This window comes from Eutrema salsugineum, unplaced genomic scaffold, assembly GCF_000478725.1.
Source record: "Eutrema salsugineum unplaced genomic scaffold, Eutsalg1_0 scaffold_1, whole genome shotgun sequence".
NCBI classification, from domain to species: Eukaryota; Viridiplantae; Streptophyta; class Magnoliopsida; order Brassicales; family Brassicaceae; genus Eutrema; species Eutrema salsugineum.
Genome location: NW_006256909.1, coordinates 9931394 through 9952851, shown reverse-complemented (window position 1 = coordinate 9952851; position 21458 = coordinate 9931394). Strand labels below are relative to the sequence as shown.

At 32.3% G+C, this 21458-nt stretch overlaps 3 protein-coding genes and 1 long non-coding RNA gene across 4 annotated transcripts; 1 reads left to right on the top strand and 3 right to left on the bottom strand.

The window, feature by feature from the left end:
* Positions 1-87: 87 nt before the first annotated feature.
* On the bottom strand, positions 88-1438 carry LOC18030131. The gene is made up of 2 exons (XM_006414138.2): positions 892-1438; positions 88-686 (listed from the first exon to the last, which is right to left on the bottom strand). Exons 1-2 carry the CDS (start codon positions 1203-1205, stop codon positions 497-499), a joined length of 504 nt encoding a protein of 167 aa, XP_006414201.1. The 5' UTR covers positions 1206-1438; the 3' UTR covers positions 88-496.
* A 6529-nt stretch (positions 1439-7967) lies between these two features.
* On the bottom strand, positions 7968-9213 carry LOC18030130. Its single transcript, XR_002896954.1, has 3 exons — positions 9144-9213; positions 8770-9041; positions 7968-8369 (listed from the first exon to the last, which is right to left on the bottom strand). It is a non-coding gene; the product is annotated as an uncharacterized LOC18030130 (long non-coding RNA).
* Positions 9214-13928: 4715 nt separating this feature from the next.
* On the top strand, positions 13929-14930 carry LOC18030129 (peroxidase 41). Its single transcript, XM_006414136.2, has one exon. It carries the CDS (start codon positions 13929-13931, stop codon positions 14928-14930), a length of 1002 nt encoding a protein of 333 aa, XP_006414199.1.
* Positions 14931-16637: 1707 nt separating this feature from the next.
* Positions 16638-19265, bottom strand: LOC18030128 (probable transcription factor KAN3). Its single transcript, XM_024149741.1, has 6 exons — positions 18746-19265; positions 18524-18600; positions 17689-17734; positions 17520-17598; positions 17238-17295; positions 16638-16880 (listed from the first exon to the last, which is right to left on the bottom strand). Exons 1-6 carry the CDS (start codon positions 19263-19265, stop codon positions 16752-16754), a joined length of 909 nt encoding a protein of 302 aa, XP_024005509.1. The 3' UTR covers positions 16638-16751.
* Positions 19266-21458: the final 2193 nt, after the last annotated feature.

Below are 21458 nucleotides of genomic sequence, written 5' to 3'. Positions count from 1 at the left end.
AAGTGTATCACATTTGGATTTACTAACGAAAATTAAACAGCAGGTAAGATATTCTCATTTTATATATGAGAAATTATATTTTGTACTTTTTTCATTACAATCCCATCATTTCAAAAATAAAAAGAACAGCCTGAGCCAGGCTGATGATGTTCATATTACATATTTTTTTTATTCTTCACATATTTAATAAAAAAACATTTTTCCAATTCGCAATCGCATAGGCCATAGTTTTCTTGTACTCCCAGAATTGATGTTCTTTTTTTCTTTATGTAAAGTAAAGCTAGGAAAAACGAAAAAAAAATATAACAAAAGAAAGGACAAACCCTTGAAAAAGAGAGATTTCTTCGACTTTTAATTTTCCTTTTACCATTTTTTTTTTTTGTTTCCCAGAGTTTTCAAATTCAAAATTAACCAGTTTTTACAGCAAATTGGCTTTAAAGGATTCTCTTCTTTCTTTTTTTTGGTTTTTTCCAATATTAATTAAAGAGGAATCGAATTAAGCAGCAGCAACAGTTCCAGTATGGAAAGCATAGTCACGAGATCTAGTAGGAGAAGAAGAAGAGCTTCGTTTCTCATTTCTTCTCATAGCTTTCACAGAAGAAGACAGATTCTGTTTCTTCTCCTTTGCTTCGTCTCTCTTTATCTGTTCTTCTCTACACTCTTCGCTACAGAACGGTGTGTCTCCTCTGTTTTCCAACAAATCAAAAAAACATTTTACAATCAGACACAATACATCTGTTGTTGAACATTTCTTATATATTCACAACAAACCATAATCAGGGTTTGATCTAATATTGACTAAAAGATGAAACTCTAAGCTAAAAGTGATCGATTTTCTTAAGCTAGTATAGAGAACTCGAAATCTTGAGAGATTGAAATAAAGGTTTGTACCTGTACATGAAGATGTCTCTGTTATTACCAAGACGCTTCTTGCAGAGGAAACAAGAGTCCAAGAAATGAGGAAGTGATTGTCCGTAACAGCTATTGTCGAGTCTAAAATCGTGGAATTTTCCAGGGACAACAACAGATCTGGGTGATGAAACAGAGTACTTATGGTAATAATAGCTCTGAGGATGGTACTGATTCATCTTCGTCATGTTTTTGTAATAACAAGGACTCGAAACCCCAGCTTCCATCTCAGCTAGAGAAGCTAATCCATCGTCTTCTTCTTCTATGAAATAAGGCTTTCTCGTCGAAACCTCCATTTTTTCTGGTCTTGTTCTTTGCTTATTCTTGATTCTTTGAAATGAGGAGAGAGGGAAAGAGAGAGAGAGGTTTGGTGTGGAGGAGATCTGAGGGAAAATGGAGTTCACTTTTATAGCAATAGAAGGACAGGTTTGTTTCTGATTTAAGAGAGAGAAAGTAAGGAAATGCAGCAAAGTTTGAGGAAAGAAAAGTGAACAAAGAGAGAGAGAGAGAGAATCTATTGGCTTCTTTGTTTTGCAAAACCGCTTTTTCCTCTTTCTTTTTTACTTATATTGAATTTCTTTAATATTTCTAACTACCTAACCATATTATGAGGAATTATTGAGGCACTCGCACTACATATATTATCGAATTTTTTTATTGTTTTCCTCGGCTTGTAAGCATTTTCTTCTGAATATAATTGTGGGATAGTGAAAGGCTATTTTATTTAGAAACACTACTGTTTTAGATGGAAAAAAAACTCAAGTGTCATATTAAAAATTAGTTAATTTACTTCAAATCAAAGCGGGTTAATGTTATAAGTCTAAGCCTAAAAAGAATCAAAAATTAATCCGAGTAAAAATTATCAAAGCTAAACCAAACCAAAAAAGTCATTTACAAGTCACCATGTTGAACAGAGTTACAATTAAAATTACTTTGTCATTGACCATTTACCACATAAATGATGTTTACTCCAGGCTACAATTTCCTATGATCTAAGAGACTAAGACAAAAGTTTAATGAAAGAAAAAAACACTAAGATACTACTGGTATTGGTTGTCTATATAATAATCATCATAGAGTGTTTGTATCATATCATTAATCTAGAAGCTATTATGAAAATGCAATTGGATTTCGGGGAAAATGGTGGCAACATTGTTATTGAAGCTAGATGTAAGGGACATAAATGTAATTAGAGAAAGCCCTGCAAGAAAATCTTCGAAACGGTTCCATAAAACATGGGTCCCACCGGCACTTGGACGTTAAGAAAGTCATTGGATCGTGGGACCACACGCGCGTGGTTTTGCGCGTTACGTAATAACCTCACCACTTGTGTCTGCTCTTTATTGGGACGACACTTTAATTATTAGTAGAATAAATACTACGTCGTTTTCTACCTTTTTATAGTTTTCATAGTTTTTATTTTTATTTTGGTGATGATGAATGACGTTTTCGCGAAGACTTTGGACAAATTTTGTGACGATACGCACTCAACGATTAATAAAAAATTCAAAAATAGAAATTTTTTTTTTAGCTTATTAATCATGAGCTTGAATTTGATTTCTAACATGTACAATTCATCTTTTTCCCCCACAATGATCGTAAATTAACTATATATATACAGTTTACGATTTGTGTGAAATCAATATTGTTTTTAAATTAACAAAAATGAGAAATACATTTTATTATTATTGGATTTTCTTGGAAATAATAACTAATAAAGGACCCTTGTTGAAGTGTGAAACACGCGCCAAATGATGCGTATAAGCAATTATTTAAACATGTAAACGTCGTACACTTGCGCAAGGCTCGGAAGTTCGCAAAGTCCTCCTACCCCACCTGTCCCTTAAAAGTCTTTTTTTTCTCACATCTCTAATTTTCTAATTTTATAGCTCTATTAAAAAATTATATTTTTTCTCTAAACCTTAACTATAGATTAAAATAATTTTTTCTCCAAACCTTAACTATAGATTTTTTTAATAGAGCTATAAAAATCGTTCGGTAATCAAAAATTATGTCAATGCTGGATATATTACTTGTCTACCCATCCATTATATAATTCTGGTTCTGAATAATTTTTTCTTTTAAGAAGTTTTCATTTTCAGTAATCTGCCACAGAATAGCTGTATGCACGTCACTCTCCGTCATTTTAAAATTGTAAAGTATTTTGATTCAGTCTCTCCTGTCTATTCCCTACAATTTAAAAAAGAAAATAATGTCATTATTTCTCAACTGCATAAATACTGTGGGCCCACCTTTCCTAGCCCTCAGGGTTGTGGGTCCCGATTCGCTTTTCTTAGGCTGCTTATTTACGTGCCCTGCCATTGCCTTCATTGGACCATTGTTTGGTTTTCTTGTTTACTTGATTTATAAAACACTTATGTGTACGGTGTACCATTAATCGTCGATAATCTGCACTTAACAAAGATGATGAAATCAATTATATAAATACATAAAGGAATTGGTGACCAAAGTTTTTTCGTGTTCACAATTTACCATTACTTAGATTTTTGACAAAAGTTTAAATAATTCTGTAACTGACATACTGATATCGATGTAGTTCATAAGATTAATGTTCTTATGATTATTAAAGGTGATTAGACTATGGTATATTCATTTGATTGAACTATATATTCGTATCTAATACTGTAGTGGTTGAACGACTAAAAGTATTAGAAAAATAAACATAAACAATGAGTTGTTAATGACTTATTCGTTGCTATGTATCCAAAGTTCCAAACAAAACATAATGTTGGTGGTTTTACTAAATTTCCGGTTTTGTTTTTAATGGCAAAGCCTTGTTTTCGGTGGATTAATTTCGAATTTTGATGTTCAAATGATAAAAAAAGACATCGATCCACTTGTTCAACACCCCCCCCCCCTCCCAAAAAAAAATCGATCTATCTAGAAATCGTTAGGCTGAAAAAAAAATTTTGTATATCCCTTGATGCTCGTTTTAAATAATTATTTTGTTTGAATAAAACTAATTTGGTTTATTTTAGTAGATGCATATTTATTCTCTTGAGATTCACACGAGACACACGTGTATCCGAATGCTTGGCGTATCGCAACACGTACCCCTTAAAAGAGCAGTGCTTGACTACTACCAGGTCAATCTAATACCGTCCAAGATAGACGGCTCACAATTTTTGTATACGTAACATCATTTTCCATCGTCCGATTCAGAATTGATTTCTCTGGGGCCCATTTTAACGAATCAGCTCAGTCAAGTCTCCCCCTAATTTTACTGTACTTTCCTCAGTTCTTGTCAACACGGAGAGATGATTATTTATGTGTATATATATATATTTTATATAAACTATATAGCAAAATTAATATTATAAGTTCAATAACGAATATTCTTCAGTCTAGGTAGGAATTTTCAACGAAAAATTATAAGCCGGCGGTGCGAAATTATATGTCCAAAGTCTTCTCACTCAATAATATAGATTTAAGTCACAAGTAAGTAAACCCCTATACAATAACACATCTATAAATAAATAATAATAAAATTAAAATTCATATTTTATATTTAATGATATATAAATATTTTTATTTTTACATAGAGTGATTTTGTAGTTCGTAATGCTATATCAATTAATTAATAACATGAATGAACTAAAGACTGACGAAAAAAAAAGAATGAACTCAAGACTATGATATATAATATCGAATATAAAAGTACATATGTTATTAACCACTATCCATATAAAAATTATATATGTAATATGTTAACAATTTAAATTTTAGAAAAATTTATCTAATAACAGTTATTGATAAAGTTGAAGACAATACTATGATGTTTTTGCAAGTAATTATGTACAAAAAAGCATTTATCATAATAATATATCAAGAAAATAATTTTGGATGCATATCACATTATCACGAAAACAAGATTAAAAGTATTTTCATATAATTTGGGGGCATCAAAGTCTTAATCAACGATGAAATTATACAAATTCAAACCTTAATATAGGCTCGTCGAATGAGTTAAAACGTCTTATACACACTTAATAAATAACATCGTATTAAGAGAAAATTGCTAACAGATTGCTCTTTTGGTACAACAATTTCTAACATCTTATATATAAAACTTGGCCAACTTCCTCCAATTGTTTGCCACATCAGCATGGAAAAAGCGCCACCTGTCCATTTAAAATCTTAATGAAATAAATAATTAATTACATTCAAAGAAAAATATTTAATTAATCACATTTAAAAAAACATTAAAGCACATTAATAAATATTAATATGTATATGAACAAAATTATTTAAATAAATAAAATTTAAATTTATTTTAAATATATCAAAACTTAAAATATTATATAATACAAGATTTTTTAAATCCACCATTCTATTTTCTTTTTTCAAGTGATTTAAACTATATTTTCAAACTATAAATATCATTAAATTTTAATGTAAGTGAAAAAAAATTATGAAACTGAATAAGTTAAGAAGTTTTAAATAATCCTATATAAAACTCTTACTAATAAAATTATAAGACTAAATATTCAATAAACAATTATAAAAATAAAAGTTATTAGAAAAAGTAATAGTAAAAAAAAAGAGTAGATACATCAAAATGTCATACAAAGTTTTTTTAAAAAAATTTTAAAAATGGAATCAATAAAATATATATAACCAAAAAAACTCAAAATGGTAAATTTTTCTATGAGATATTACGTTTTATACATAAATTAAAATAGTAGATCTTTAGTCTCTCATTACCGTAGGAGAAAAATCGGATTATTTGGCACAACTCATGTCGAAGAGATTACAAATAGTGTATTATCTAGAAGAAATCGAAGAAAATATAAATATTTTAAACGAAAAAAATGATGGTAAAAAGATAATTCAAAACAAATTCTAAAAATGTATTATTTAAAATATAAATCAAAACAAGATCTGCGCATATGCGCGGGTTCTCTCCTAGTATTCCATAAAACCAAATGATCTAATAATCAGTTACTGTTTAGTTAGTGAGAGTTGAATGACCCTGTTTAGATTTAATTCGACAAGTCTGCAATTGATGATCTTTAGAAGGAAAAAAAACAAGTAGCACAACTCCAATCAAGTAATTCACATGTCTCCATACAATAGTTTGTAGACATTTCTCAAAGGATAATTATAATTATAATACTGTATTAATCGTCGGGTTTGTCACATGGGATGAGTTCAAAAAGGAAACAATATTTGTGGCGCACCAGACCACTAATTATTTATATGAAACAAAAATTAAATCAGAGTCCATACTATTAGCAACTTGATATTTATATTAATTAGTTAATTAAATAATCCTAAGAACAGCCTTGCTCTTCAAGTTTGATGCAGTTCTCGGATCATTAGGTTCATTGTTCACAATAAGAGATCTAGAAACTGCCACCAGACAACAATATGTCTCCTATGTCGAAACACATCGTTTATCGTATTAGATTCTTTCCCACTTACTTTCATCAAACAAATTGATTAATTATTATAAAGCTAATTCTACTAATTACTCATTACTTTCTGTTAATCGCACACCTAATATTCATTCCTACAATTATTTATGTACTAGTGTATTAGTCGGAGCCAGGAGGGCAACCTAAGATACTTATTTTGTCGTTTATGAATTATAATTCTTATAAATTAGTTTATATCAATTCCATCACCATTTGTTTAGTTTATATTAATCCATCACCTTTTTTGTTATCATATAGCGCATATAGCGCATGCACCACCTTACACGCTACCCGTAAAGTACGATTATTATATTTTGGGCCTGCGCTTGAAAATATATGACATATTTTCAATGCTATGCAATCTGATCAAAGTTTAGGTTTTAGTTATTCATTTTGGGCCACTAAACTTGTGTAATGTCAATTGACAACTTTGTTACATTTCAAAAGGAAAAAAGTAAAAAATCGTTTTGCAAGATCATATTCATAGGTCTAGTGATCGATCAAGTTACTTCATATTTTTACGTTACAACACTAATTTATAAGTCAAATAAATATCCTACATAGTCCTTAATTATGTTGTTATCTGATTCATCCCGTTAAATACAGAGTTTTCGGATTGAGATTTCCCACTTTAAAATAAGAATAGCAGAATAGATATATATTTTACGATGATGTGATTGATAAAATATGCGTAATGACTATTCATCATATTACACTGGCCTAGTTAACAATTAAAGTTAACGTGTTCATACAAGCGAGCTTTTTCCTCTTTGGTTGGTATGTAGACAAAGCTGGCCTAGAGTTTCGAGACCCGTAAGTAAGCCATGTTAAAAAAAACCCTTAATTAACTATCATTATCATAAATTCAATAAAATCAATATGATTCATATAAAATAAATAATAACTATAATAGTTTCAAATTATATAAAACCAATAATACATAAATAATTACCATTATCATTTTTGAATTCATAAAACTACAATAAATATCTATAATTTAAACTTATTTCAATCTAAAATTCTGAATTATGCTTTTTTAAATAAATAAATTAACCAATTATTTGAGTTTTTATTTGTAATTAAATTTAAATCATAAATCAAACTAAATCTGATATTAGATGAAAAAAATATATTAAAAAAATACTTAGCTATTAACAGATACCAATTAAATATGTGGTTATTGTGGTAAGAAGAATAATGAGTTGTAAAGATCTTTAATGAAGAAAAGGAGAATAAAAACATATTTTTTTAATTATTTAAGTTGTTATGTGTATTATCTTAATATTTTATTGTATAATTGGATTAAGTTTCAAAGTTAATTGGAAATTTTAATTATTTTTAAAAAAGCGACCCATAGACGAATGTTTCTTTTTTCTCTGCATAGGCACGGCCTTGTATGTAGATGAATAAATTAGTACATGGATCCAAATGCTGGATCATATCATTTATTCAAGGCAAAGAAGTCTCATTAAGAATTGGATCGCATTATTTTCACGTGGAATGATAGTCTGTTGATGCAAATCATAAGGAAAGTTGTCTCACCAAACTTAGATTTTAAGGGAGTATCAATTCCTTTTATTTTTTCTTTTTGGTTAATTCTAAAGACAACTTACACGGACATTGAAAAAAATACAAACACACACAAATACAAGCAAATACATAAAACATGTATAACAAATATTAATGAAAAAGGGAAATTGTTTCCTTTTGGCAAGCGTTACCTGCTAACAAATGATCAAATACATGTAATCATCTTACTTCGTACTACTACTATTTTTTTTTTTTTTTTGGTGAAACCCTTCATACTACTCCACGATTTGAAATGTATTTGACTATCATCATTTGATTGATGAAACTCCAAAATAGTTGCCCTATATAATGATTATATAAACGATTTTGATTTTCCGGTTTGACGTGAACATGAACCATATTCGGAACCGTAGTTCATGGAACTGGAAGACATTCCCAATAACTAAATCGCATAGTTTTCATATCAAAATTGAGTAACAACTTCATTTGACCCTGAAATATGTTTTCTTGACACAAATCTCATTAGTCGCTGCTCCACACATATTTACCAATAAATTTATCACCACATTATCAATATCAAACTCTATCTCTTGCATCATACTTCTTAGATAATCTGCCATTAGTACAGAAAAAAAAATACACTAATCTGCCATTTCACCACAACAGTTCAAGGTGATCATTTTTTTATGGTCCTTTGTTCATCAAGGAATCACCTAAATGTAAGTTAAAAACCAGTTTCCTTCGCCATTTTAACCTATACAATAATGTTTTTTTGTGCATATCTTCAAATCCAAAATTTTAAATTTTCTAAAATAAACAAATTCCAATATATTCCAGCGAAAAGAAGAAGAACAATAGACAAAGAATTTCCAAAAATAACAAAGTAAAATACCTGAATTTAAAGGAAACTGTCCAACTCATTTCGTTGACCTTTAAATTCTCCGGTGAGATCTCCGGGAAGCATAGAAAAAGACTCCTCATGAGATAAACGGAGACCAGTGGAAACCACATTAGGCATTTTCCGGTTATGATTCTGCAACAACTCGCTCAATTTGATAACTTGCGGTGGTTTTGACGGTCGAGTGTTCATCGTAGCCGCCGTCGAGTATTCAATATAGTCCACCGACGAAACTTCTCTTGATCGCTTTCTCGAATCAACAACCCCTGTTTTTGAAAAAAAGGTTTACTTTCAAGGTGATAATTAACGAAAGAAGAATCTAAGAAAAAAAAGAAAAAGAAAAAAACGATTTGGGAATAAAAACAGACCAATTTTGATGAATGTGAAAACGAGTGTCGTGAGGCTGCAACGAACAATCATTTCCTTCTTGTCCGTTACTGCTCAATAAATGTTTTATTAAGAAATCGGAAACATCACATTTTCATATATTGATAAAAATAATATACACACAGGCTGTGAAAGGCATATGATTATATGAAGATATTTTCACCTGTTGAGGAAGAAGAAACTGGAAGGAGGCTGAGCTTGAACCGCCATTATAATTATTTAACATAGAAGAATTATCTATGCATTCATGTGGGTGTATGTGGAAAATGGTGGTGATAATGATGAAAATATAGTTTTAAGAGTTTAAGGAGAGTATTAGATAATTATGGGAGAAAGAATGGGAGAAATAAATGGGGAAGATTATTAGAGCTCATGCATAAAAGCCCAACAGAAGTCCAAAGCCCATGTTATGAAGTCTTAAGTGTAACTAGGGTTCCTACCAAGTAATCTTATAAATATGTTCTAGGAAAGTCTTTGTAACCAATTTTGGCTGCTACAAACCGCAGCCTTACTTTCTCTTCTTAACGTGATAATCAAAGTCATTATACTCTTGCAGACAATCTCACGTTTTTTCCACTTCTTTACTTTATTGTCTTAAATAAAGCTCTATGAGCTATATGTTTCAATGTCTATCTTCTTAGCTAAATCTCTTCTTAATAAAGCTCTCATGAGCTCAACCCATCCTAGTTTCACACTTGTTATCATGGTATCAGAGCTTCAGTCGATTCATGGGTCATTTAAGCTTCCTCTCAACCTAACAAGTCAGCTCTAGCATCATCTTCAGAGAGTTGGTCTCGCTTCATCTCACCAGCTTCATGAAGACATCGTTTGCAACACTAAGCATCTGGTGAAAAGCTGCAAGTTGCTGACGTTTTTTAAGTGCTCTCAAGACCACCAGACTCATCAGCCGAAGCTAAAGACCTTGGAACCACAAGATTTCAAGCTTCTTCCTTTACACATATCACGGTAAAGAAGTCTCCTTTTTTTGCGACAGATCCAAAGAAATAGAGATAACTTGTTTTGTAGCTTGAGAAGGATATTTGGCTTGCTGGTTTAGATTCTTAGGTCTGGAATTGAGAGTCTTGGATGAAATATGAGTGGTATGGGGTTTGCTATGACTGTGTTGGAAGGTTTCTGTTGTCGTTTTTTTGTGTGGAAAAGCAAAGTGTTTTGATGAATGTACTCCAAGTGCTCGATGAAATGTCAAAGAGAAGGATAGATTCTACAAAATGCAGATTTTTGTTGGCTATTGGAAGCAGTTGCTAAAGAGTAGGATTTGAGTAGGTTTGGGAAGATAATTCTTTCGTCAGGAGACAGATTAGGAGTTAAAAGGGTCAAAGAAGCCCGGTTCTCAGTGAGACAAATAAGTCGCTGAGGGATGTTGACTAAGCTCTCCAAGTTCAAAAGAAACCTCTGAGGGAGCCATGCGACAATCTCCAGGTACAGACTTGAATAGTTCTCACGCTAAGGCTTGTTCTTCATGGTGAATAGAGTCATCAACCTACATCACAATGGTCTTGCTTGATTACACATGTTTCTGTCCAAGTCACTTCCATCTGCAGTTCAAACTCAGCATCTTGCATTCACTCGACGCCAAGTTTGCGGGGGAGTATTAGAGCTCATGCATAAAAGCCCAACAGAAGTCCAAAGCCCATGTTATGAAGTCTTAAGTGTAACTAGGGTTCCTACCAAGTAGTCTTATAAATATGTTCTAGGAAAGTCTTTGTAACCAACTTTGGCTGCTAAAAACCGCAGCCTCACTTTCTCTTCTTAATGTGATAATCAAAGTCATTATACTCTTGCAGACAATCTCACGTTCTTTCCACTTCTTTACTTTATTGTCTTAAATAAAGCTCTATGAGCTATATGTTTCAATGTCTATCTTCTTAGCTAAATCTCTTCTTAATAAAGCTCTCATGAGCTCAACCCATCCTAGTTTCACACTTGTTATCAAAGATGAGGTTTTAGAGGGGAAGGGACGAAAGTGTACACAGACTTGTGGGACTTTTAAGGCTGTTGTCCACGTTATATGCATGATTTTCATCAATGTTACCAACCTTTATTTGCATCTTTCTCTATTTTTTTTGAAAAAGGAAACTCATAACTTAAAATTTTAACTCTTATTTTTATAATTTTGCTTGCGAGCTAAGTCACTTCTCATTAGAGCTCACTCATATAATTCTCCGACTCTACCCAATTAGGTTTAAGCATTGAATTCATTTATTAAATGAACCTAAAATACGACTTGAACTCTGAAAATTTGAGTAGAATGAATCAGCAATGACCTAATGACTCATTTTGACAAAATTGGCTGCATATTTCTCTACAGGTTGTTTACCTCATTACCATTAGGACTTCTGCTCTACAAGAAGTTCATATTGACCTTCTTGCCAAAAATTAGAAAGCTGTTACTGAAGAGTATCTCCGCAAAGATGCTCTAGTTTGACCCTGCTACCATGAAAGAGGTTCAAAATTAGGAAGCAATCATTATAATTGATGAAGATGGTTGTGTCTTCATCCTAGAAAGGAACTTTTGCTTTTGATGCTTTCATCACCTTTGGTCCACAATCTTTGAAAAAGTGGTCTCTTTGTAACCTTGTTGGTTTTGGAATCTTTTGAGGTCTCATCATCATTTTTCTTCTTCTTCTCTAGATTTGAAGCGGTCACAGAGAGGATGTTGATGGCTTTCGGACTCGAATTCTTCGATGTATCTATCTCCCATAAAGAATCTGATTCGTATCCCATTGCAATTTCCTATCTTTTGATACACACAACAGCAAAAACCCACAAGTATCTATCTCTCTTTTCTTTGATGTCAATCACTAAATTCACGTTAAGATAATAAAAAGAATCAAACCGCCTTTAGCTCTCTAATATCTTTTGACTCATTGTGAGTAGGATTTTATATTTTGTTTTTGCAATAAAAAGCACATTTGTTCAACAGTATTACCATTGTAAGAGTTATATTTATTTTGGCTTAGCTGAATACAAACCTAACACAATAAAATCCAACATTGTTTAAACCAAAAATTGTTTTGTGTAATTTCTGTGCACAATATTTTAATTAACCCAAACTCATTTAACAACCCAAAACCAAAATAAATAGAGAAATCTTGTTTTTTCAGTTTTTAGACGGACTTGGTCAAAGAGATTGGCCTAATTGCTTCACCAAATCATTATAGCCAATAGGGTTGTCGTGATAATGATGATTTTTATGACTATAATCTATAGAATTAATTTTTTGATTTCTGTTCTGGTAATTTGTAAGTTGTAATCGAGTATTGATATGTTAATTGAAGACTACACGAGTACAAGATTTTGAGAAGACCTTCATGATACCTCACCATACCATATTCGACTACGGCAAAATCAATGATCGGGTTTGTTGAAGTAGTTTAATTGAGAAAACCACATACGATAGTACTTACAAGTTTTACGTTCTCCCTAAAAAAATCTGCCACAATCAACAAATAAATGATGTTTCACTGAAGCAATATCTTTGTACAAATTTGCGAGTGATTTGGATATTATTGACATTTTTGTATACATCATTTTAGTTTTCCACTTCAATCTTAGTTTAATATTTATTGAGCCCCTTGGACTGGTTCTAGAAGGGCTGGTATCTGACCTTACTTGAACCCCTGATGATAATATAGCCATGCTATTTGGTACAAGAGTACTCGTTAATGACATTGCGTCTCTGCTAAAAGTAGGTTGATAAACTGATAAATGAACTTATGTGTTTCTACGATATTTTTCCATTTGAATTCATAACACGTTACTAACCTTTTTTCCCAGCTAGAAGTACGTTAGTTTCAATAGATTTCATGAAATGACCACATGGTATATGTTAAATCCTAAATGAATACACTTTTTAACATATAATCATAAATGCATGCAAAGTTACAAAATAATAAAATTCATGAACAAAGTAATATGGATGTTTGACAAAAAAATAATAATTAATAAATTTGGTTTTTGTTTTTAGTTCCAAGATAACTAGCAATTAACAACCACCAATAATAACATGATCAGTTTTCTAACTTCACCTACTATTGATTACATGTAATAATTTGACATTCTTGCAAATTAATTATGTGTTGATAGATAGTAACCTTTTGGTGTAGGCATTTTTTGTGGTCAACTACAAAATTTAAATCGAACACCTGAAATGGAAGCTCAAATCGGGGGAAAAAGAGATTACAAATGAAACCGAGCAGTTTTTGAATCAAGTACTACGAGCCAAAATATCCTTTTTAGTGTTTGAAACAAGAAGAAATCGATTGGTTTAGGTTATAAATGGTGAATAAAGAATGACCAATTACAAAATGCATTATATAAAAAAAAATCTTCCGAAACTCCAACCAGCGAACATATGATATTACACGACCTCAAGGTTTTTACATATCCAACGCTTTCCTACTTAACATTCACACTAACCCAATTACCATCCCATGTTTTGTGTTTAATTAACATCCTAGAAGCCAAACGATATTAATTAATATTGGAAAAAACGTTTGTAATTAAAAAAATGAATAAACAAGTATGATATGCTATCTATAGACCAATTATTTGACATCTATATAGACCAATTACAAATATAGGAAAAAAAAAAGAGAGCCAAACTCCAACCACACGTACATGCTTCTATTTTTCCTCAACAACAATCAAAGAGAGAGGTCCACCTCGTAGACATCACTTGATTTAAATTCCATTTTCCATTTTTTACAAAAGCATTTTAATCGTAGATCAATATTCACCTGATCATGAAAGCCACAATGTCATCATTTCTGAGCCTTCTCTCCGTCGTCTTACTCTTTGTCCCGCCCATATTAACGGCACTAGAGACAGAGACAAGTTTAACGAAAGATTATTATCAAAAAACATGTCCTGATTTCGGTAAAATCGTTCGTGAAACCGTTACAACGAAGCAATCTCAGCAGCCAACAACAGCTGCTGGAACGCTTCGTCTTTTTTTCCACGATTGTTTCCTAGAAGGATGTGACGCATCCGTTCTAATTGCTACAAATACTTTCAACAAAGCCGAACGCGACGATGACCTAAACGAGTCGCTTCCGGGAGATGCGTTTGACATCGTGACTCGCATCAAAACCGCTCTTGAATTGTCTTGTCCCGGGGTTGTGTCTTGCGCAGACATCTTGGCTCAGTCCACGCGTGACCTTGTCACAATGATTGGTGGGCCTTTCTATGAAGTCAAGTTGGGCCGTAAAGATGGATTTGAGTCGAAAGCTCATAAAGTGAAAGGAAACATACCATTAGCAAATCATACAGTCCAAGACATGATGTCTATATTTCAAAAGAATGGTTTCACTCTAAGGGAGATGGTTGCACTAAGCGGCGGGCACACAGTCGGATTTTCTCACTGCAAAGAATTCAGTAGCCGGATCTTTGGACCACAGACGGATCCAGAGCTCGACGCTAAATTCGCAGGGGTGCTCAAAAATCTATGCAAGGATTACCAGGTCAATAAAACGATGGCGGCTTTTCTCGACCCGGTGACGCCGGGAAAATTTGATAATATGTATTTTAAGAACTTGAGAAGAGGGCTTGGATTGTTAGCGTCCGACCACATCTTGTTTAAGGACAAAAGCACGAGACCGTTTGTCGAATTATATGCAAATAATCAGACGGTTTTCTTCGAAGATTTTGCACGTGCCATGGAAAAACTAGGCACGGTGGGCGTTAAAGGCGATAAAGATGGAGAGGTGAGACGCAGGTGCGATCACTTCAACAAGCTTAACGTATAAATAACATAAATGGAAGAATAAAAGTGAGTTTTTTTTTTAATAGTGTAATTATAAGTAATCAGATTAATGTAACAAGTTTCGGAGTGATATATATGTTTTGTTCACTTAAAAATTACTTATAATTACACTTAAAAATCAGGTGAACAAAACATATATAAATAGTATTAGATATTACTTTACGGAGGATATTAAAAATTCAAGTTATACTCTTTTGTTTGGAAACGGGTCATTTTGTGACTTTCTATGTCATTTATTCGGCCTGATTAAGTTTTCTGATTATTTTTCTCCTTTTGAAGTAAGATCTATAGATATTTATCTAATATTTTCGTTTCGTCTAATCTAACATTTAGGGAAATAGATAAGAAATTAGTGATATATAGGGCCGGCCCAATTGTCATTGACGCCTAAAGCAAGATGAAAAAATTTACATAAAATATACATTTAGAAGCATCGAACTTGAGTTGCTGCCCCTTGAAAATAAAACAGAAAGGTGGAATAACCACTAGACTCAAAGACATTTTAGTAAAAGTTGCTGCCCCTAATATTTATTCTAAATCTGGCGCCTAAAGCTACTGTTTTACCCGCTTCAACTCAAGGCCGGCCCTGGTGATATATAACTAAGAGTATCTATTAGTATGTACTTTTCTCTTGTTATGTTTCTTTTGTAAAGAGAACCTCATCTGTTTATTAGCATTTTGAGTTGTGGATAGATAATTAGGCCATGTTTATTGCAGGTATCTTCATGGGTTCCTTATGATGATTTGGGCCAAAATTAAATAGAAAATGGGTTTAATTAGAATAAACGATCCCTGTTTAAGATTTATAAGGAGTCGACTTTTATTGCAACGTGTCACGTTGTGAATGGGTTGATGGTTTTGGGGAGAAAATTTTCTTCTTCATCAGCCAAAATCTTTCGGCGCCGTCGTCCGATCTTCTTCTTCTGGGATCAAACACTTCACCAAATCCTTCTGCGATCAAACTCTTCTCCGAGCAACCACTTCTCCTCTCGTCTTCAAATCTCTTTTCAGCTACGTTGACCTCTCTTGTTCCCAAAGATGTTGGGAAGTCGACGAGAAAGACAGAGAAAACGATGGTTCTCCACAGACATTGTCGGTCGGAATCTCCAGTGTAGAAGACGGTGTATCAGTGACAGAATCTACAATGGCAGAACTCCCTGTGGAAAAGGATGGTGTATCAGTGACAAAAGTGGAGCACACTCTCGTTGATGGTGTATCAGTGACAAAATGGATATTGTTTTTAAGAACCCTGCAATAAACCTGTTTTTAAGCAAAGTTTTTAAGCAAGGTTTTCAAGTTAAATTTATTAATAAAATATTCAATAAGAACTCATTAAAGGTTTTAGCGATAAACATGCCTTTAGAATCTTTGAAAAAAAAAAGGATTGTTTATTAGATTTTATTCTCATTTTTTGTCTTTACCGAATATCGAATATTGGGAAAAAAACTAGTGTGAAAGTCTTTGGCGCGTCAACGTCTAAAGGTTCAGAGAACCATGTGTGTGGTAATAAAGCAGACCGATCTAAACACGTGGAGCAGTCATAGCTTTGCATCGCTGTAATGATGACCAAATAATTTTATTCCATATTTTTTGCGACAAGAAGACTGCATATATATAAGCATCTCAAATTGACGACACCATAAGAAAAAACAAAAGCATCTCAAGTTCACAGGACTAAAGAACAAATCAATAATCGAAAAAACAATACGCCATTTCATTTTTCCTATAACGCAAGCATAAATTTAAAGCTTGAGATTTATATTTTTTAAACAGTTTTTTTTTATCGTATATAGAATATAGTAAATTAGGAAGGAAGGTTTGGTGTAGCTAGAGTGAAATCCAGATTGGGAGTTTCAGTCTCGGGTCTTGTCCCTGTGAGGCTTGACGAATCCGACGACAATCGTTCGTAGCTTGGACATCTTTGATCCACATTCTGGTGAAAAATTAAATAATATATAGATATATATGATTAAAAATCATATCGCAGAATATTGTATAGATTGCATGCATATTTACGATTTTTTCCCATTTGATTTCTACTATTGGGTGATTGGGTCGAAGAAAATTATTCTGAACATTGTTAAAATCTTTTGAATTTGGGTGAGAAATAAAGTATTATGCATCTCATATCTACCAAAAAAGTCATTCTTTTCTCTGCTTTTGAGACCAAAAAATTACCCAAGTGGAAGGGAAAAAGTAAATCAAAATCCTTTACAAAAACTTTTTTCTTTTCCACCCTCGGAATTGGCAACCCCGTTTTCTTTTGGTTAAGATTTTGAAATTTTGTTACCTCATTGGATGAGATGTCTAGAGCTGATGCCTTTGCCTTTAAATGGAATCTAGCTTCACTGTTGTTATACAGAAATCCCAATTTCATCAAATTTTGTTCTTCAGGAATAATGTAAATAATTTTCGACTAAACAAACAAAATAATACGAAGTGTACGTTCTTATATGATGCAGATATAAATCGTTGCCCAATAAGTATATAGCGATCTATCCGACGAAAATAAAGTGACACCAATAACAAAAGCAAATACATCATAATAAGACTATTTTAGAACATAACATACCTTGAGGAGTTATTCCATAGCCCTCTGGCTTGTCTCTCACTATTTGATTGTGATCCATTCTCACAGGTGTCTGACTGTCCTATATATATACATATATATACACACACATTTATCAATAATTTAGTATCTAAGACAATCTAATTCAATCAAAACATAATTAATCAGTAACCTGATGATGTTGTAGGCTTCTCAGTGGATTTGATGGTCCGATACATCTGAAACATTATAAATTTGATTACAAAACTACAAAATGTATATTAATGATAGTTATAAGAATAGGATGTATACTTATATCATATCGATTAATACATATATATATATATATATGTATGTGCGCGCGCGTGTGTGTAGATTTCTTTCATTCACGTGTGTGTATCCTCTCTGTCTATCTCTCTCTACATATATATATGTATATATATATATGCACGCACACAGAGACATAGATGGATAAAGTAAGAAAAAAGAGAGCAGAATAGAAGAGAAAGCATTTACGATTCATGAAAATGTGCAGCCATAAACAGAGATGGGGTATGTGCATGGGTCTACGTGTCTTGTTCAAACCATAGTCAAATTATGCAAAAAAAGTCATTTATATATCGTCATTGATAAAATCATACATGTACAGATATGTGTGCATATATGAATCCTGAGAAAGAACATATCATCATTGAAGAATGATGCCTTCTCTGTACTTTACCTTTTCATCTGCATCTCTTAGTTATATACAAAAGGACTCTCTCTTGGTCTTTTGGCTATTTCTAGCTTTTGATTCTTTTCCCACATTTTTGTTATAATTTCTTGTTTCACTTGGTAAATATTTTCTCAATATAAATTTGAAAAAAAACAATTAATCACAGAAAATATTTAGTCATTTCATTAATTAAGTAGTGCAGTGGGTTCGGTTCATTTGCTTATTAAAATATAATACAAGGAAAAACATAATACAAGGAAACTATATAGTAGATTGCGATTGTATAAGCTACGAACTAATGGAGATAAATTACCTGTAGATGAGATTTAACATGAGCCAATGTGAGATCTTGCACATCCATCAGCTCAAGTACTGATTTTGGAGTTGCTCCTGAATAGTAATCAAAATCACAAAATCAACAAAAATATAATTATAATATATAATGCCCACTCAATTAGTTAAAAGGAGATCTGTATATTATTAACTAAAAAGAAAATAGAAAAAACCAAAAGAAAATAGTGAAAAAGGACAATACTTTCATGACCACCCAATAATTGAACAGCATGAACGAAATGAGCATGAAGGGTCGTCGTCCACCGCATCCTCGGAGCCCTTACTCCTCGTTTGGCCGTGAATCTTTGCGGCGGCGGCTGAGCTTGACGCCGATGACGGTGGTGAAGATGATTAGAAGTAAAATTAGGGTTTGCGTGTTGACCGTTGACTTCACTGAAGAAGAAAGGAGGAGTGGGAGAGTAGTAGTAGTGGTCAAGGATTTGATTTTGGTAAAGAGGGGTTCCTCTTATTGGTCTCGTCATCAAGATTGGTCTCATATCTTGATTGCGAGATTCCTTGTGTTCTTGATTATGATCAATCTTGGTAGATTCATTGTTTGAAGTGAATTGGAGTGTGTGGATGAGATGGTCAGAAGACTTTCTGCCTGAATCTGAGGCTTTACTTCCAAACCCTAATCTCCTTTCGAGTAGTTCTTGATTTTCTTCTTTCTCTTTTCTGCTGATCTTCAAGTACAAGTCAGGTTGTGAAGGGAAAAGATCCATAACAAGAGACTATTTTGAATGACTTTGAGATAGTATTGCTGAATTTTGGGGAAGAAAAAGAAAGAAAGGGGGGGGGGGGGTTATAACCTTATTTGTTTCAAAAATTGTTTTTTCTTCTTCCTTAGCTTAATGAATATGTGTTCTTGGTGAGAAGAGAAAAGCAGTTGCAAAGAGTTAGAGAGAGAAAGAGAGAGATGGGCAAAAGGTATGAGGGGAATGAGAAGTCTCTTTCTTCTCTGTTCCCTTTGAGAAGTTGACACTTTAAGAGTCTAATAAAGGGGTTGGGTGAAACATGGATTTCCATTCAATTTCTCTTTTCGTTTTATCTTCGTATGTATAGGAAAATATCAACTTCAATGGCATGTTTTGTTAAAATGTAGATATCATCTATCACATATCAATATTTAATGAGGGTACAACAATAATGTATGAAAATATTCCATTATTTGTGTTCAGATTTACATGTGAAAATGACACTTGTGTTTAAACTGAAAGATGTGCGAGCTATTATATATAGTTTTTTTTTTTAAATAATTGTTCATGAGAAAGAAAAGTAAAATGTAATCAAATGCTGATATTTATTAGAAAGAAAAGCCAACACCTAGCTACTTGCTATAAAATGGTACAATATGTAAATCGAAAAATGCTTATTGAAAAGATATCGTCGTCACTTGTTGTTTGTTCTATTTTTTTTCTATGGTTTGTCTTCTCTGAAGTCAGAGTTTGGAATTATACCGAACATTTGTTTGCTTTACAGTGTTGGTGGCTCGTTGCCCAATAATAATATATTGAATATAATACCTGAAAAATGTTTATTTTCTTTTTTTTGAAGAATAAAAATGTTTATTTTCTCTATAACTGGTTTTGTGGCGAAGGTGATTTTGTCTACGTGATAACTGATAGGATCGACATCTAAAGAGAATAATAAATTGAAAATGTATAATATCAAATATATGTGCATTGTTATTAGAATTTTTTTAACCAAACTAACATCTAATTTTTTTTTATTCTACCACGCATTAATTCCATTTTATCAAAATACCATACGACATTAATTTAAGTTTTGGCCCTATGCCACCGATGGACAGTCCAAGATTTGATTCCCAAAATGCCCTTTGATAATTCATGTCCCCTAAGCCCATACATCGACAGATAATGTTGGGGACGATCCATTGATTCGTTTGATTTTTGTTTTCACATATTTCATTAAACTTACTTGAAAAAATATCTTATGATAAGAAAACGATAGACATTGATATAATGTTATTTAGGGTTAATCCAATATTAGGTTCCGTTAAAGTCGATCCTTCCAGGTTAGTTCCGCACGGGGAACGATATATAAGACAAAAAGAAAGGAATTTCAATGATAAACTATAAAGAAAATAAAAGCTTAAAGTGTTTGAAAATATAATGCATCGTGTATTCGTCAAAAAGACAAAAATGCATATCGCCTTTTTTTCTTTCTGAAAGTAACATTTCATGTATAATCTTGTGTTACATCTCATCATTTCACGAGAGAGCATTTTGAAGTTACAATTTAAGCACAAATAAAGAAGGTAAGTTGGAAATCAATGAGGAGAGGAAGCTAATAAATAGCTAATCCTTGGAGAATAAAGAGACTGTAGTTGGAAACTTATCGATCTAAGAGTTTTTAAGAGATGTGGATATACCGAAACCATGTAAAGAGATATGATACTGAGACTGGAGAGTTGATGTTGTATAAGACAAAGTAAAAAGACTATTGATTTAAAAACATTATTATGCATATTATAAAACTATAGTTTATTCGATTAATTTTAATAAAATACATAAAACAATTGGGAATTTTTTATTCTATTTTCAAAAGACACAATTATTGATTTTTGTTGTTGTTAATTTCCAGCAATCCGAGTTTGAAATATCATCACTAGTAGTACCTGAGGTTGTACCTTGTAGTAATCAAGGCGTTCATATACAAACAATACACTAATTATGATTTACTTCTGAGGGCTTGGATTAACTAATCAATAATTCGGAGAAATATTTTAAACTATTGAAACTATGGAGTGAAATATTAGAAAACAAAGGTTCCCAACAATTTGAGTAGGCCAAAAAGCATCCTGTCCACTTCACTCAGTGAATAATTGTAAGACCTTTAATGCCGAAAATTTTGTAGATATTACATACTTAATTCATTTATTTCTTTTGCAAGAA

Excerpts from the sequence above, each read along its gene's own strand:
- LOC18030131 (XM_006414138.2), bottom strand. The coding sequence starts at position 1,205 with ATGGAGGTTTCGACGAGAAAGCCTTATTTCATAGAAGAAGAAGACGAT. Across the intron at positions 687-891 it reads AGAGACATCTTCATGTACAG|AGGAGACACACCGTTCTGTA; the intron begins GTACAAACCTTT and ends GTTGGAAAACAG.
- LOC18030128 (XM_024149741.1), bottom strand. The coding sequence starts at position 19,265 with ATGGATCTTTTCCCTTCACAACCTGACTTGTACTTGAAGATCAGCAGA. Across the intron at positions 18,601-18,745 it reads ATTATTGGGTGGTCATGAAA|GAGCAACTCCAAAATCAGTA; the intron begins GTATTGTCCTTT and ends ATTACTATTCAG. Across the intron at positions 17,735-18,523 it reads ATGTTAAATCTCATCTACAG|ATGTATCGGACCATCAAATC; the intron begins GTAATTTATCTC and ends ATAATGTTTCAG.
- LOC18030129 (XM_006414136.2), top strand. The coding sequence starts at position 13,929 with ATGAAAGCCACAATGTCATCATTTCTGAGCCTTCTCTCCGTCGTCTTA.